This window comes from Erinaceus europaeus, chromosome 22 (genome assembly GCF_950295315.1).
Source record: "Erinaceus europaeus chromosome 22, mEriEur2.1, whole genome shotgun sequence".
Classification (NCBI taxonomy): Eukaryota; Metazoa; Chordata; class Mammalia; order Eulipotyphla; family Erinaceidae; genus Erinaceus; species Erinaceus europaeus.
In genome coordinates, this window is record NC_080183.1 from 16,433,246 (window position 1) to 16,449,146 (window position 15,901).

Consider the following 15,901-nt stretch of genomic DNA (forward strand, 5'->3'; position numbering starts at 1 on the left):
GCTGGGTAGTGGCACACCTGCTGAAGCCCACGTCTCCACGCACAAGGACCCGGGTACGAGCCCCCGCACCCCACCTGCAGGGAGGAAGCTTCAGGAGCAGTGAAACAAGTGCTGCGGGTCTCAGTGTTTTTCCTCTCTGTCTCTCCATCCCGTCTCAATTTTCCTCTGTCCTAGCAAATAAAAATAGGAAAAAAAAAAAAGAGAAATGATTACACTGATTCATTGTGTAGACAATCACCTCAGTGATAATCCTGGTAGCAATAAAATAATAATAATAATAATAATAGTAATAATTCCAAGCTAATCAATGCCAGAGCAGTTGAGGCCATTTTCTTCTAAGTTCTTACCAATAGGCATCCTTTTGAGGGAGTCGGGCAGTGATGCAGCAGGTTAAGCGCACGTGCAGCAAAGTGCAAGGAGTTTGTTCCTTCCGTGTGGAATGACAGACAACTAGGCCTCAGCTTCTCATGCTTGTAGAGCTTAAACACTGTAAACCAAAGTGACATGTATAAATTCAGTGCAAACAGAAGAGCCCCATCCAACAATTCAAATCCACATCATCTGTTTATGGTGACACAGGACGGTGCTAGCCGAGACTCAGCTGCTCCCGCTGTGAATGGAGGTGGAGGGCTGTGGGGAGGGTGCTGTCGGCTCACTGACTTCCTTCCGCTTGACTGATGACTCACTTCCCCCACTAACTTCTCTATGTAACTATCGTGCCACTCAGAAGCTTCTTCTGTCTTTAACTCCAAGCAGTATTTCCATGGAGTCTCTCTGTCTCTTTTCACCCGCGTAACGTCATTAAAGTTGTAGCGCAGTGGATTAAGTGCACATGGCACCAAGTGCAAGGACCAGCTCAAGGATCCTGGTTCGAGCCCCTGGCACCCCACCCATGGGGGCTGGGGGGCCGCCTCATAAGTGATGAAGCAGGTCTGCAGGTGTCTGTCTTTCTCTCCCCCTCTCTGTCTTCCCCTCCTCTCTCCATTTCTCTCTATCCCATCCAACAGCAGCAGCAACAAGGGCAACAAAATGGATGGGACAGAGAGAAATGGAGAGACGTGTTTGAGGCAGATCAATATCTATTGATATTACGGATAATCTCAATGAAAAGAAAAAGCAAAAAATATGCCAGATAATTTCTTTTAAAAATAAGATTACAATGTCTTTATTTTTTTATTATCCTTATTTATTTATTGGATAGAGACAGCAAGAAATCAAGAGGGAAGGGGGCAGGGATAGAGAGACAGACAGACACCTGCAGCCCTGCTTCACTGCTCGTGAAGCTTTCGCCCTGCTGGTGGGGACCAGGGACTCGATCTTGGGTCCTTGAGCACTGTAACATGTGACACTCAACCAGGTGCGCCACAGTGATGCCCTGGTTCTCTCATTAAACAATCTTTAAAAAAATGTAAACTGGGGGCAGGGCTGGGGGGAGGCAGTGACACACCGGGTTAAGTGCACATAGTGCGAAGTGCAAGGGTCCTGGTTTGAGCCCCCAGCTCCCCACCTGCAGAGGGGGTTGCTTTGCAAGCGGTGAAGCAGGTCTGCAGGTGTTTATCTTTCTCTGTCTTCCCCTCCCCTCTCAATTTCTCTCTGTCCTGTTCAATAACAACAGCACCAGCTACACGAAAACAATAATAGCAGCAACAATAACTACAATGGAAAAAAGATGGCTGCCAGGAGCAGTGGATTCATTGTGCAGGCTCTGAGCCTTAGCGATAGGGCCAGGGTGACAGTGTAATGCAAAGAGTCTTTCCTGTCTGGGCTCTGAGGTCCCAGGTTCAATACCCCTCACCACCATCTGCCAGAGCTGAGCAGTGCGTGGATCTGTTGGTATCTCTCTCATTAAAGCAAATAAACTATTTTCAAAGGTTAGCTAATATAATGCCAGAGGCCATGTGGTAGCAGACCTGCTTGAGCACACATTACAGGCCGCGAGGACCCTAGTTTAAGCCCTTGGTTCCCACCTGCAGGAGGAAAGTTTCACGAGTGGTGAAGCAAGGCTGCAGGTGTCTCTCATTCTCTCTCTCTCCCTCTCCCTCCCCTCCCAATTCTTCTCTGTTACATCAAATAAAAGGAAGGAAAAATAATAATATAGTGGCGTATTTGGTGACTAGTTACCTGGGGAGACATGGGCCGTTTTGTCGCCGTGAAATGGACGTGTCTCTCACCACAAAGCCCAGAGTGGGCCCTGGGTGACAGGCTTTGGGCTCTGAGGACTGTGCCTGAGCTAGCTGGCTGGTTCCGGGTGCAGCCAGGAGGTGGCGCCCTCTCTCTGCAAGGTTGGTAGTGGTTGGCCATCACTGGGGACAAGGTGGCTGGGCTTCCACCCAGGTTCCCTGTTCAGAAGCTGGGAGGTTCACATCTGCTGCGGCGGCCACTTGGGGCTCCTCCTCTCTGCCCTCAGAGGGTCCCAGAGAATGACAGAACAGCAGCTTGTGAGAAGAGTAGCCTGGAGGTGGAGGGGGACGGGGCAGGGGGACTCCGCTCATTTTCTAGAAGCTGAAGTGAATGCGCAGACAAGAGCAGGTCACGCACAGCCCCACAGGAAGTGGCAGGAGACAGCGCCCACGGCCCCCTCACCCCTAGACCTCTGCTCTCTGCTCCTGCCTGGCAGGAAGCCCAGAGGAGAGTCTCCCTGGCATGTGCCTCTTGTTTCTGGGACGCCCATCCCTTCACTCAGAGGATGGGGGTGCCCCAGACTACGCTCCCCCTCTTGTATTGGGCCAGCCATGCTGTGATATTTCTTTTCTTTTTCTTGCCATATTTGTACTTCCAACGACAAATGGGAAAAAGGGTCTCACGTGTTCTCTTCAATTTTTTTGAAATTGATTTATTGGTTAGGGACAAATAGAGAAATCAATAGGGAAGGGGTAGATAGAGTAAGAGAGAGACACCACGTGCAGCATCGCTCATGAAGCTCCCCTCCCCCCCCCCCCCCCCCCCCGGCTGGGGCTGGCGGTCTTGAACCTGGGTCTTTGAGTGTGGGAACAAGTGCACTCTACCAGGTGCACCACCGCCCGTTCTCTCTCCCTTCCCCTCTGCTATCGGGCGCAGCACCTGGAGAGCTCTGGCTGCTGGTGGTGGTTCTAGGGAATGAACCTGGGACTTCAGAACCTCAGGCATGAGAGTCTTTTGTTGTCTCCTCAGCCAAAAAGGCAGCTCTCAACTCCCGGGCTTTTCCCTAAGCACTCGTGCACCGGTGAGCTGCTCTTGCAAGAACCAGATTGAAGAAAGTGGGTTTCTAGAGCTGAGAAAAGGCCAGGTGAGTGACTTTTCTACCCAGACCAGATGGGAACCCTCCCAGGGCACAAAGCATTTGAGATGAACACTCCTGACTGTTCTCAAAGTTCTTCCAAAGTACTTTTATTTTTAATCACAACTGAACTTACTGCATTATAATTACGGCCATGGGTGGCTGTGTCTGCCTCGCCCATCATGCTGCGTTGCCCTGGGGCGGGGACTCTGTTCTGTGTCTGACTCGCGGGAGGTGCTTAGTAAATGCTGGGGACCTGACACCCACCCACCCCACCCTGCTGCCTTTCCCCAGCCCACCTGAACTCTGACCTTCTCTTCACCTTCAAGGGAGTTGCCGAGGGGGGAAATGAAAGGTTAGCCGAGGGCCTGGCTTTACGGCACCGGCTCTGTTCTTGGGTGCCAGCTGGTGGCTGCTGGCTTCGCCCAACCTCACTGCGTGTGAGTGAGCGTGGCTGACTCCATCTTGCTCCCCACGTAGGTGCGGTGAAAGTCAGGAATCACGTTAAGCGAGAGAAGTCAAGAGAAGAGTGCAGAGCGGATGACCCCACTCGTAGGAGGGACCAGGCAGTAAGGACAGAGGAGAGACACAAAGCAGAACTTGGACTGGGCGTGGTGGACGGCACAAAGCAAAGGACTCTGGGAGGAAGGGCAGGGAGGGGGCTGAAGGGGCGGTGGTCTGGGGTCTTGGTGCGTGATGGTAGGAAAGGACCCAAGTTGGGCATGGGAGGGGTCTGCAGACACCTGTCACAGAGAAGAGAGCTTGTCCCTATGTGCCAGCAGCTGTGCTGTGAACCAGTGACCCCCTAAAAAATAAGAAAAAAGAAAGGAAAAGAAACAAGATCAGAAAGGAAGACACAGGGTGAAGCCTAGGTTAGCTGTGTGTTGGTCTGCTTCTAATTCTGCTTCTAAAAACCCCTTCTGTTTCATTTGGTCTAATCCCCCCTGCTTAACACTGTATTCTATTTCCATAACCACTGCAGGGCATTGGTTTAATCCCCACTGGTTCGTGATGTGTTTTTGCTCCGCCCCCTCTCCTTGTCGCACCCTGATTTTCACCAGTCACTTTTCTCTCCACCCTCTCTGCGTCACATCCTGTTCACACCCTACTTGGCAAGTATGTTAGTTTTAGTTTAGTTTAGCTCGGCTTAGATTGCCTTAGATTGCGCTGCGTTCCACATGAATAAAGAGATACCGCCTACAACCCAGCCATGAGTCCTGGGTCGTCTGTCTCCGCTCGCGAAGCCAGCCCGGCAGCTGTGGTCTGTTGTTGTGGATGCCAAGGACCCTGAGAGGGGTGGGAGGGTGGTGGGACCCAGTGCATGATGGTGGGGAAGGGACTGAACTGGTGGCGGAGTGGCGGACAGACTCCGGTCTCGGGAGCCAAGAAGCGGCACTTGCGTGACAACTACAGGTCTGCCGGTTATATCATCCCACACTGCAGGGATTGTTGGGGAGAGGAAAGAAATCTGTCACACAGACTTATGGGAAGAGATATATTTTTTTTCCTTTTTTTTTATTGGGGAATTAATGTTTTACATTCAACAGTAAGTACAATAGTTTGTACATGCATAACATCCCCCAGTTTCCCATATAACAATACAACCCCCACTAGGTCCTCTGTCATCCTTCTTGGACCTGTAATCTCCCCACCCACCCACCCCAGAGTCTTTTACTTCGGTGCGAGACGCCAATTCCAGTTCAGGTTCTACTTGTGTTTTCTTTTCTGATCTTGTTTTTCAACTTCGGCCTGAGAGTGAGATCATCCCATATTCATCCTTCTGTTTCTGACTTATTTCACTCAACATGATTTTTTCAAGGTCCATCCAAGATCGGCTGAAAACGGTGAAGTCACCATTTTTTACAGCTGAGTAGTATTCCATTGTGTATATAGACCACAACTTGCTCAGCCACTCATCTGTTGTTGGAGAGATACATTTCTTATGCAGAGCTTGGTGTAGGGGGAGGTATTACTTGGTGATTCTTTTTTTTTAAATAAATAAATCTTTAAAATTTATTTTATTTGGTATGACAGAAATTGAGAGTGGAAGGGGAGACAGAGAGTGATAACAGATAGAGACACTTGAAGTCCTGCTTCCCTGATCCTGATGCCTCCCCCACCCCTGGCAGGTGGGAACCAGGGGTTTGAACCCAGATCATTGTGCACTGTAACGTGAGTGCTCAATCCTGTGTGCCATTGCCTGGTCCTAATTAATCTCTTTTAAAAAATTATATTTTATTTATTTACTGGATAGAGACAGCCAGAAATTGAGAGGGAAGGGGAAGGGAGAGAGACAGAGAGACACCTACAGCCCTGCCTCACCACTTGCAAAGCTTTATCCCTACAGGTAAGGGACCAGGGGCTCGAACCCTGGTCTTTGTGCATTGTATCATGTGTGCTCAACCAGGTGTACCACCACCCGGCCCCATAAATCTCTTTAAAAGGCTTATCTGTTTGTTTTTGGTAGAGGCACAGAGAGAAGTTGAGTGGCATGGGGACGATAGAGACAGAGAGACACCTGCAGCCCTGCTTCCCTGCAGGTGAAGATTCCCCTCTGCAGGTGGGGACTGGGGGCTTGAACCTGGGTCCTTTTGCATGTTAACAGGCATGCTGCACCAGATATGCCCAGCCCCTCTTGATGGTTCCCTGTCAAAGTTCCACAGACCTTCAGGTGCTAATGAGTCATTCCTTGTGAGCAGACCTCTTCCCACAGGGCAGCGACCTGTCATGAACCTCCTCGGGCCAGAGGGACAGCCTGTGACTGTCATGCCAGCCAGGAGCCTCGCTGGCCAAGTCCCCTGTCCCCTGCACTGGCCCACGACCCTTTACGGTCCCTGAGCCCCAAGCCCCAGCCTCAGAGGACGAGTGTGCTTTGAGACAAGAGTCCACCACAGGGAGTCGGGCTGTAGCGCAGCGGGTTAAGTGCAGGTGGCACAAAGCACAAGGACCGGCGTGAGGATCCCGGTTTGAACCCCGGCTCCCCACCTGCAGGGGAGTCACTTCACAGGCGGTGAAGCAGGTCTGCAGGTATCTGTCTGTCTCTCCTCCTCTCTGTCTTCCCCTCCTCTCTCCATTTCTCTGTGCCCTATCCAACAATAATAACTACAACAATAAAACAACAAGGGCAACAAAAGGGAATAAATAAATAAATAAATAAATAAATAAAAGAGTCCGCCACATTCAGGCCCTGCTAGCACCTGGAATAAACTCGTCTTCCTCTCACCAGCCTCTGCCTCTTGGCCACAGGGCGCTTCCAGCAGTGGGCACTGAGCCATCGTCACACATGCCCCGGCCTCTAGGTGCCCCATTCAGGGTGTGTCGAATTCTAACTCCATCTATGAGTTGGTTCACTCATAGACTCTTTATTTTATTTTATTTTATTTTATTTTATTTTATTTTATTTTATTTTATTTTATTGTTTATTATTGGATAGGGACAGAGAGAAACTGAGAGGGGAGAGGGAGGCAGAGAGACAGAGAGACACCTGCAGCCCTGCTCCACCACTCGTGAAGCTTCCCCCCTGCAGGTGGGGACCGGGGGTCCTGGCTCCTTGTGCCCTGGAATGTGAGCCCTTAATGAGGTGTGCCACCGCCTGGCCCCACCTCATGGTCTCTTGTTCTGGAGTTTGGACTTCATTCGTTTATTTTCCCAGCCTGTAGCCATCAGGAAAACTGTTGGAGGGCCAGCGCGTTGCTTTGCCCTGTGTGACCCAGGTCCGAGCCCAGCTGCCACTACACTGAAGGAGGCTTTGGTTTCTTTCACTCTCTTTGACTATGTTTCAAACCTCCCAGCGCCAGAAAGAGAAGCAACAGATGCCCCTCTAATGGGGCCGTGGCCTGGCTGTGAGAAAACCAGATTCCAGGGCACCGCCTCTGTCAGGCCGCCCTCCCTCCATGGGGACCCCAGAGGCTCTGAGCTCTGGCAGAGTCTCCGCTCAGCTGGGCCTCGAGAGGCCTGCGACTCAGCAGCCTCAGTTTCCTTTGTGGGGCAGATCAGAAGTTGGGACAGGCTGGGTGCTCTCACTGCGGTCCTCTCTGCTTCTACCATCTGAACCGGCCTGGCCTGGGGAGCAGCTGGGGTCTCCCCAGAAAGGCTGGATGCATGGAGGTGTCTGAAGTGCCACCCTCCAGGGCCCCCTGGGTGACTCGGGTTCCCACAGAGAAGGGCCCACCCCACCTCCACAGAAGCTCTCCTTTCTCTGCTGCTGCACCCCTTTCCTCCCCACCCCCACTTTGCCTCTCCCCTGATCTTCTGCTGTTCACCCTATCTTTGTCTCTCCATCCCGCTTTCTCTTAGAAAAAAAATCAATCCACAGAGCGATTAGATTTGCAAATGAGCGGGCAGGAAACTGGGAACAAAGGCAGCAGAGCCAAGGAGGGAGCAGGTATAATTACTGTAATTAACTCCAGCAGCCGGGACACAGCCCCACAGCCTGGCTGACAGGGGTGCTGGGAGCTGCAGGCACCCCTCCTCCCAGGCAGGGGGAGTGGGGGAAACTCCTTGGGAGACAGGTGTCCCACCAGGCCCAGGCTGGAGCAGGGAGGAGGCCATCTGGGCTCAGAGGGGCAGGGGGACAGAGCTACCTCCTCCATTGCTTTCTCTCTCTCCCCTAATAGGCTGGTCCTCAGCCTAAGGGCCATTTGCTCACTCCCACAGAGACACAGAGAGGGAGAGGCAGAGTGAACTTGAGACACTACAGCCCTAGAGTTTCCTCAGGTGATATAGTGCCTCCCATGTGGTACCAGGTTGCGTCGTGGGGGTGGGGGTGGGGGGAGCCAACCTGGGCTGCTGCTTACTCAGCGACGACGCGGGAGAGGAACCAGGAACTCGTGGCTGAGCAGGAACGTAGTGCAATGCCTTTATGGATCAGCGATAACGCCTTTATATATCTCTTAACCGGAAGTGGCAAGTGGGAAAAGGAAATGGCTAGGAGAGGGGTGGAGCAAAAAAAGAGCGGGAACATAGAAAGCTTCCACAGCAGCTGTTGCGAAGGTTCTAACCAATGGGATCAAACCAGCACCCTGCAGGCAGGGCGGGTCTCAGGCAAAGCAGTGATTATGTAAAGAGACCACAGCGTCAAGCCATGCAGGGACCTGGCGTAATGACCAACAACCAGGGTTTGAACCTGGGTCACGCTGGGGCTGAGCACCTGCATCACTCCACCACTCCCAAAGGCCAGTGATCTTTTCCTTCCTCTAACGGAGGGTGAGAGCCAGAGAGGGAGAGAGAGGAGACGCCTCCAGCCCCACTCCAAGCTTCCCCCCAGCAGCTGCATCCATGTGGTGGCTTGGGGCTTGAATCCAGGTCCTTGTGTGTGGTAACATGTGCGCCTTGCCAGGCGAGCCACAGGTTCCCCCTCTGACTCCCTCCTTTTTTTTTTTTTTTTTGACTCCCTCCTTTTATTGTTATCTTTTTTTTTTTTATTTAAGAAAGGATAAATTAACAAAACCATAGGGTAGGAGGGGTACAACTCCACACAATTCCCACCACCCAATCTCCATATCCCACCCCCTCCCCTGATAGCTTTCCCATTCTCTATCCCTCTGGGAGCATGGACCCAGGGTCATTGTGGGATGTAGAAGGTGGAAGGTCTGGCTTCTGTAATTGCTTCCCCGCTGAACATGGGTGTTGACTGGTCGGTCCATACTCCCAGTCTGCCTCTCTCTTTCCCTAGTGGGGTGTGTCTCTGGGAAGCTGAGCTCCAGGACACATTGGTGGGGTCTTCAGTCCAGGGAAGCCTGGCCGGCATCCTTCCACCTTCTACAATCCCCTCTACTTCCCCCAGTCCTGGAACCCTTGGATAGGGCTCACTTTCCCGTATGCCTCTCCCAATCCATATAAAATAATATTGCATCTGCCGATTACAACCTAATCAACGCAATGATGGCCACCTCAACATGCTTCACTTCAGACTGTGTCCAGAGACTTCACGTGTGGAATGACAACCCTTCATCTTCATATTGTTATCTTCTAATGAATGTTTACAGAGACCCTCCTGGACCACAGCCCTTCCTCGGATCCCGTCACACTGGGGGCGGAATTTGACATGGAGGGGGGTGGTGTGGGGGACACGTTCTCAGTCTATAGTACCACGTCACCAATCTGGCTAGGACTCTCAGTTTAATGTTGGATAATATTAGGGAAGCGCTTGGTTTTATGGGGACAGCTAGTCTGTCATTCACCAGAAATCTCATGACAGCCATAGCTTCTCCAGAGATATGTTCATCAGGTTGGAGGACTTTTTTTTGCTCTTCTTAATGTACTGAGGATTATTTTTTCCCTCTAATTCCTGTCTTTAGTACTAGATTTATAATTCTATTTTTATAGCTAAAAAATCTTGTCATAGAGCTACAGACATATACAGAAGTATGTACTATCTTTAAATCTATATAGAACAATATTTAAAATTTTAATTTATACTTTAAATGAAGACTTATAAGGTATAGCTTGACTTTACAAGAAGGAAAATACATGAGATAGACAGACTTAACTTTCAAAACTGTAACTAGCTCCTCTTGATATGGCAAATGGAAACTTACGAGAAAACTCTTAGCTTTTTGACCTTATTATCCAAATGATTCAAATATGGATAGATCAGTGCTATTTTGCCTGGAATTGTTGTGAAACAACATTTTAAAAAGGAATTTACAGACACTAAAAACAAAAGATTTATTTATTTAATTTATTTATCTCTCTCTCTTTGCCTTCAGCGTTATGGTGCCGGCACTATGAATCCACTGCTCCTGGAGGTCATTTTTTTTTCATTGGAAAGGACAGAGAGAAGTTGAGAAAGAAGGGGGATAGAGATTAAGATAGACACCTGCAGACCTGCTTCACCACTTGTGAAGTTTCACCCCTACAGGTGGGGAGCTGGGGACTCGAACCTGGATCCTTGCGCAGGTCTTTGCACTTAGTATTATGTGCACTTAACCAGGTGCGCCACCGCCTGGCCCACTTTCTTTCTTTCTTTTTTTTTTTTTTTCTGTGAGAGACCTGAACTCTGCTGAGCTCTGGCACGTGTGCTGTCAGGGCTCATACCTGTGACCGTCCGTGTGACCGTCTGTGTGACCGTCCGTGTGACCGTCCGTGTGACCGTCCGTGTGCAGATCCTGTGTTCTGTGCTCTGTCACAGAGGTATCCCCCAGCTCAGCTATTCTCAGATAGATTTCTGATATGAAATATTGTGCTTCTTATTATTTATTTTTGGTCTCCATTTGGAAAATATTTTCTTAGAGTCCTAAAAATGTTTAACTTCTGCCAGGTTGGACATGTCCAGTATTCTGAAAGTTCTGAAGACTCCCTCAGTGTGAATCCCCCCAGGAAAGTGGTTTCTTTGCTACTAATTCCTGCTTGTTGGAACCTCAATACTGGGAGAATCCTTGGACGTTGGTTACCCGAAAGTGACACTCCCTGCTGGGAGCATGACTGGGGGTCTACGCCACATCCCCAGGGTCATTCCCAGTATCCCGGCAGCCACACGCCCTCCTGTTCTCTGAGAAGAGCTTCACGACTTCAATTTTCCCTTTCCTTTTTCTTTTCTTTTCTTTTCTTTTTTCTTTTTTCTTTTTTTTCCTCCTCCAGGGTTATTGCTGGGCTCGGTGCCTGCACCATGAATCCACCACTCCTGGAGGCCATTCCCCCCCCCCCCCCTTTTTGTTGCCCTTGTTGTAGCTTCGTTGTGGTTATTATTATTGCCCTTGTTGATGCAATTCATTGTTGGATAGGACAGAGAGAAATGGAGAGAGGAGGGGAAGACAGAGAAGGGAAGAGAAAGATAGACACCTGCAGACCTGCTTCACCGCCTGTGAAGTGACTCCCCTGCAGGTGGGGAGCCGGAGGCTCGAACCGGGATCCTTACGCCGGTTCCTGCGCCTTGCACCACATATGCTTAACCCACTGCACCACCGCCCGACCCCTTTCTTTTCTTTTTTTATATTTATTTATTTGTTTTCCCTTTTGTTGCCCTTGTTTTTTTATTGTTGTAGTTATTATTGTTGCTCTTGATGTCATCGTTGTTGGATAGGACAGAGAGAAATGGAGAGAGGAGGGGAAGACAGAGAGGGGGAGAGAAAGACAGACACCTGCAGACCTGCTTCACCACCTGTGAAGCGACTCCCCTGCAGGTGGGGAGCCGGGGCTTGAACCGGGATCCTTATGCTGGTCCTTGTGCTTTGCGCCACCGCCCGACTCCCAGGTTTCCCTTTCCTCTGCTAATGTTGCTACGTGGTGATACTGGAGCAGGCCTTTCCTTTGTATTGGTGCACTGGGCTGATGCTTGGGCCTCTTGCATCTCTCTTGAATGAATTTTAGAGATGGGCTACCCCTTGCCCATTTCCAGTATGAAAACTACATTTTCCATCGCGAGTTTCCATAGGTGCAAAGGATGCAATTTGGGGCACATTGTAAATGGTGACATTTAAAAATAAATCTTCACTCTGCTCTTTTTCAAGTTCCCGAGGAAACTTCAATATCACATGGATGTGATCTTACTATCTTTTGTTTTCTTTAATTATTTATTTTTTATTAAACAGATAGATAGATAGGGGAAAAGCATTTTTCTGGTACATTTGACGGCAGGGACTAAACTCAGGGCCTCTGTCCTTCCATCTAGTTCTGTAGGCACTGTGCCACTGAGATGTCATCACTATTAATCTGTTTTAAAGTACACAAAATTTCCTTTGGTAGTCTGATATATATTTTTAATTTTTTTAGATCTTATTTTATGTATTTATTATTGGATAGAGACAGAGAGAAATTAAGAGGGGAAGAGGAGATAGAGAGGAAAAGAGATAGAGAGACACCTGCAGCCCTGCTTCACCACTTGCAAAGCTTTCATCCTGCAGGTGGGGACCAGGGGCTTGAACCTGGGTTCTTGCACACTGCAGTGTGTGTGCTTAACCAGGTACACCACCACCTGGCCGCCCGCAGTCCACTATTTTTACACGATTCCTTTTTTCTTCTCTAACTTATTATTTTCCTTCTGCTTCCCCCACAGAATTTTGTCCTAATGTAATATATTTTTATGCTGGAAATTTTTTTAAAAATTGATTTCTTTTTTTTTTTAAATTGATTTCTGTATCATTTTTTTCCTGCAACAAAACATACATAGAAATTGAAATGGTGTTTTAAAAACTTCTCACATGGCTGAGAGCCCTTACATATTGAAGGCTTTATTCTGGATTGTGTTACGATTAAAATTATTACCACACAATTGAGGAAAACCCATAGCTGTATTAGACATCTCAGTGGACAGTTATTCAAGGCAGGAGTGGAAGTCATTGCAAATGAATCTGCTCTGAGATGGATGGAATTCTAAAGTTCATTCCCTGTATCTGTGGGTGAAGTATTTGCTTATAGCAATTTGACACAGGGAATAATACCGTTTTTCCTTTTCCTTTTTTTTTTTTTTTTTTTGTACAGTGAGGCCCAAGTGCTGGAAACATAGTTCATATAAGTTAGATAGTTGTTGCTACATTGGAGTTGTTTTGACCACTTCTAAGCCATGTTGTCTTTCTTTAAAAATACTTTATTTATTGGCTAGAGACAAAGAAATCAAGTGATAAGGGAGAGAGACACCTGCAGCCCTGCTTCATCACCCATGAAGCTTCTTCCCCCTCCCAGGTGGGTGCTTGAACCCAGGTCCTCTGCACAGCGTGCCAATTTCTACACGGGAGACAGTGGGGCTTCGGCAGGGGTTTTAATGCCTTGGGGACCCAATAGGGGTGTGGAATCTTAATCCCACATCTTCCACCCACGAGCATGGATGGCTTCCCAGTTTTTTTATTTTTCTTTTTGGGGGGGGGTGTCTTATTGATTCAGCAATCATCTGTCACTGGCAGAGTTTAAGTTTTATGCCTCTTTTGTTCCATTTACTCCTCAATATTTTATTCTTTTTGATGTGCTTGCAAATGGAATGGTTTTCTTAATTTGATTTTTATTCATCGCCAGGGTATAGAAACAGAATTGATTTTGTGCGCATGTGTGTGTATTGATCTCATGGCCGGCAGTGCAGCTGAACCTGCTTTCTCTGTGTCATTCTTCACAGCCCAAGCCACCCCCCACCCCCGTCACCCTACTTGTTCCTGGTCTCCAAGCTTTCTGAGCCAACCTGGATGCCCGAGGGGTCCCACTCCCACTGTTTTTAATATAAGTCGACAACATCTAAAAACATGGCATCTGACGGCTCTCTGGCTTCATGTGCTTCAAGGCTTGAGGTTCGGAGGGAGATGGGGAGTGATATTTCCAGATACCCAGGGGAGGGAGGAGAAGCAGACCTGTTTGCCTAGAGACTCAGGAGAGGGTCTGAGCAGAATAAAGCCCGGAGGGGCAAGCAGGTGGCAGGAATACCAGGAAGGTGGTGCCGCTGGTGCCCAGGTCTTGCTGAGGGTCTAGCAGGCTGCTGGACCTGAACCAGCGAGCCTGGCTCATAGGAGTCAATCTCCAAACTTCTAGGAATTTCAGGAGCTGATTAAAATTCTAATGACTTACAGATTCTACATATGGCAAAAGATACTGAAAACCCACCACTTCCTTTTAAAAATTAAATTGCTTGTTATCTGATAAGGCAGGGTGAAATGGAGAAGGGAAGGGGAGACAGAGAGGGAGAGAGACAGAGAGATGCCTGCAACATTGCTTCACCGCTCATGAAGCTTCCTCCCTGCAGGTGGGGAGTGGGAGCTTGAACACGGGCCCTTGTGCATAGTGATGTGTGCACTCAACTGAGTTTGCCGCCAGTGAACCCTCCCCCCCCAAATCACTGCTTCTTAATCGTCTTATTCATTTTACTGTACCTGCGCCCTTGAAGTTACTTGTGTCTGCTCTATGGCGGTGGTCCTGTTGGCGTGTGTTATTGTCAATCTCTTCCAGCCTCTGGCCAACACAGCAGGGCCCCGTCTCCCGGAAAGCCAGGCGTTCTGCCCATCTGACTTGGAGTCTCACTGCGGGTTCTGGAGGCAGCAGTTGCCAGCTGTGGGCTTGGGCAGCTTCCTTGCCATCTCTGTGCCTCCGTCGCTTTGTACGTGCACCTGTCTGGGGGTGTCAGGATTAGTCAAGTCCGTGCACACAGGGTGCTTAGAAGGGGGCCTTGCACCCACTCCCACAGAGGCCTTAGCTGTCCTCAGGGCTGACTATGCTCGGCTGGCCCCTTCTCCCCGGTCACATGTGGTGACAGGAACAGAGAGACATTGAGAGGGGAGGGGGAGGTAGAGAGGGGGAGAGAAAGAGAGACACCTGCAGCCCTGCTTTGCTGCCTTGTGAAAAGCCCCTGCTGCAGGCGGGGAATGGGGGGCTCGAACCTGGGTCCTTGCGAGGGTCCTTGCTCTTAGTACTATGTCCTCTTAGTACTTAACCGGGGGTGCCACCGCTGGGCCCCCCTCACTTGTGGTTTCTGACAGTCACTCTTGTCTCTTCTGCTTCCTGTTCTTGTGTCTTCTGTTTCCAGCTAGATAACTTAGTTCCCAAATCTAGGGGTGGAGAGGGAGAGAGGGAGAGGGAGAGGGAGGGGGAGAGGGAGAGAGGAGAGAGGCCTTGAGCTGAGTTCAACTTCAGTAAGATCTGTAACTAATCATACCAAAATTGACCCGTGTCCGGCGGTAGCCTTAGCAACCCCTAGTGGCATCACCGTCCCCTGGCGGCCCCACTGGAGAGGGGTCAGGGGTCAGCGGCTTGATTGGAGGCTGCGGAAGGTGTTGGGGGTGCGGTGGGGCTGCTCCCCAGCTCCCTCCGTGGGTTTCTAGGCTGACTTCCACATGGAAGAATCACAGAGAGACAGTCATGTTTCAGGGAGAAGAGGAGCGTTTATTGGGAGGAAGCAAGGACAGGAACAGAGAAGACTGTATAAGTCACACACACACACACACGCACCCCTTGTATCGTGTACACACACACACACACACCCTGTATCGTGTACACACACACCTTGTATCGTGTACACACACACACACAACCTGTATCGTGTACACACACACACCTTGTATCGTGCACACACACACACACACCTTGTATCATGTACACACACACACCTTGTATCGTGTACACACACACCTTGTATCGTGTACACACACACCTTGTATCGTGTACACACACACCTTGTATCGTGTACACACACACACACCTTGTATCGTGTACACACACACCTTGTATTGTGTACACACACATACACACACACACACACACACACACACACACACACACACACTTTGTATCGTCCTTTTTGGGGATGGTCGGGGGCCCTGAGAGCATGAGCCTCAGCCCCAGTCTCCAGGTGTCTCACCTGCGCCATCTGCATATTGTGACCTTTGCCTGTAGGGAGGGAGGAGTTGGGGCAGGACGTGCAGACACACTGGGCTTCTGGCTCTGCCTCTGGGTCCTCTCAGCTGCCTGCGGGGTGCAGGGTGCAGGTGCGGGTGCGGGTTGCAGGGTGCTGGTGTGGGGTGCGGGGGTGCAGGTGCGGAGTGTGGGTGGAGAGTGTGGGTGCGGGGTGCAGGTGCGGGGTGTGGGTGGAGGGTGTGGGTGCGGGGTGCAGGTGCGGGGTGTGGGTGTGGGGTGCAGCTGCGGGGTGTGGGTGGAGAGTGTGGGTGCGGGGCGTGGGGTGCAGGTGCGGGGTGTGGGTGGAGGGTGTGGGTGCGGGGTGCAGGTGCGGGGTGT

The 15,901-nt window shown here is 50.1% G+C and overlaps 1 protein-coding gene across 1 annotated transcript in view; it reads right to left on the reverse strand.

The window, feature by feature from the left end:
• Window positions 1-15,626: 15,626 nt before the first annotated feature.
• Window positions 15,627-15,901, reverse strand: part of LOC132535384 (uncharacterized) — a 1,485-nt gene continuing 1,210 nt past the window's right edge. The window contains exon 2 of the mRNA XM_060180905.1: window positions 15,627-15,901. This exon is cut by the window's right edge and continues 434 nt beyond it. Coding sequence (XP_060036888.1) covers window positions 15,627-15,901 — 275 coding nt within the window.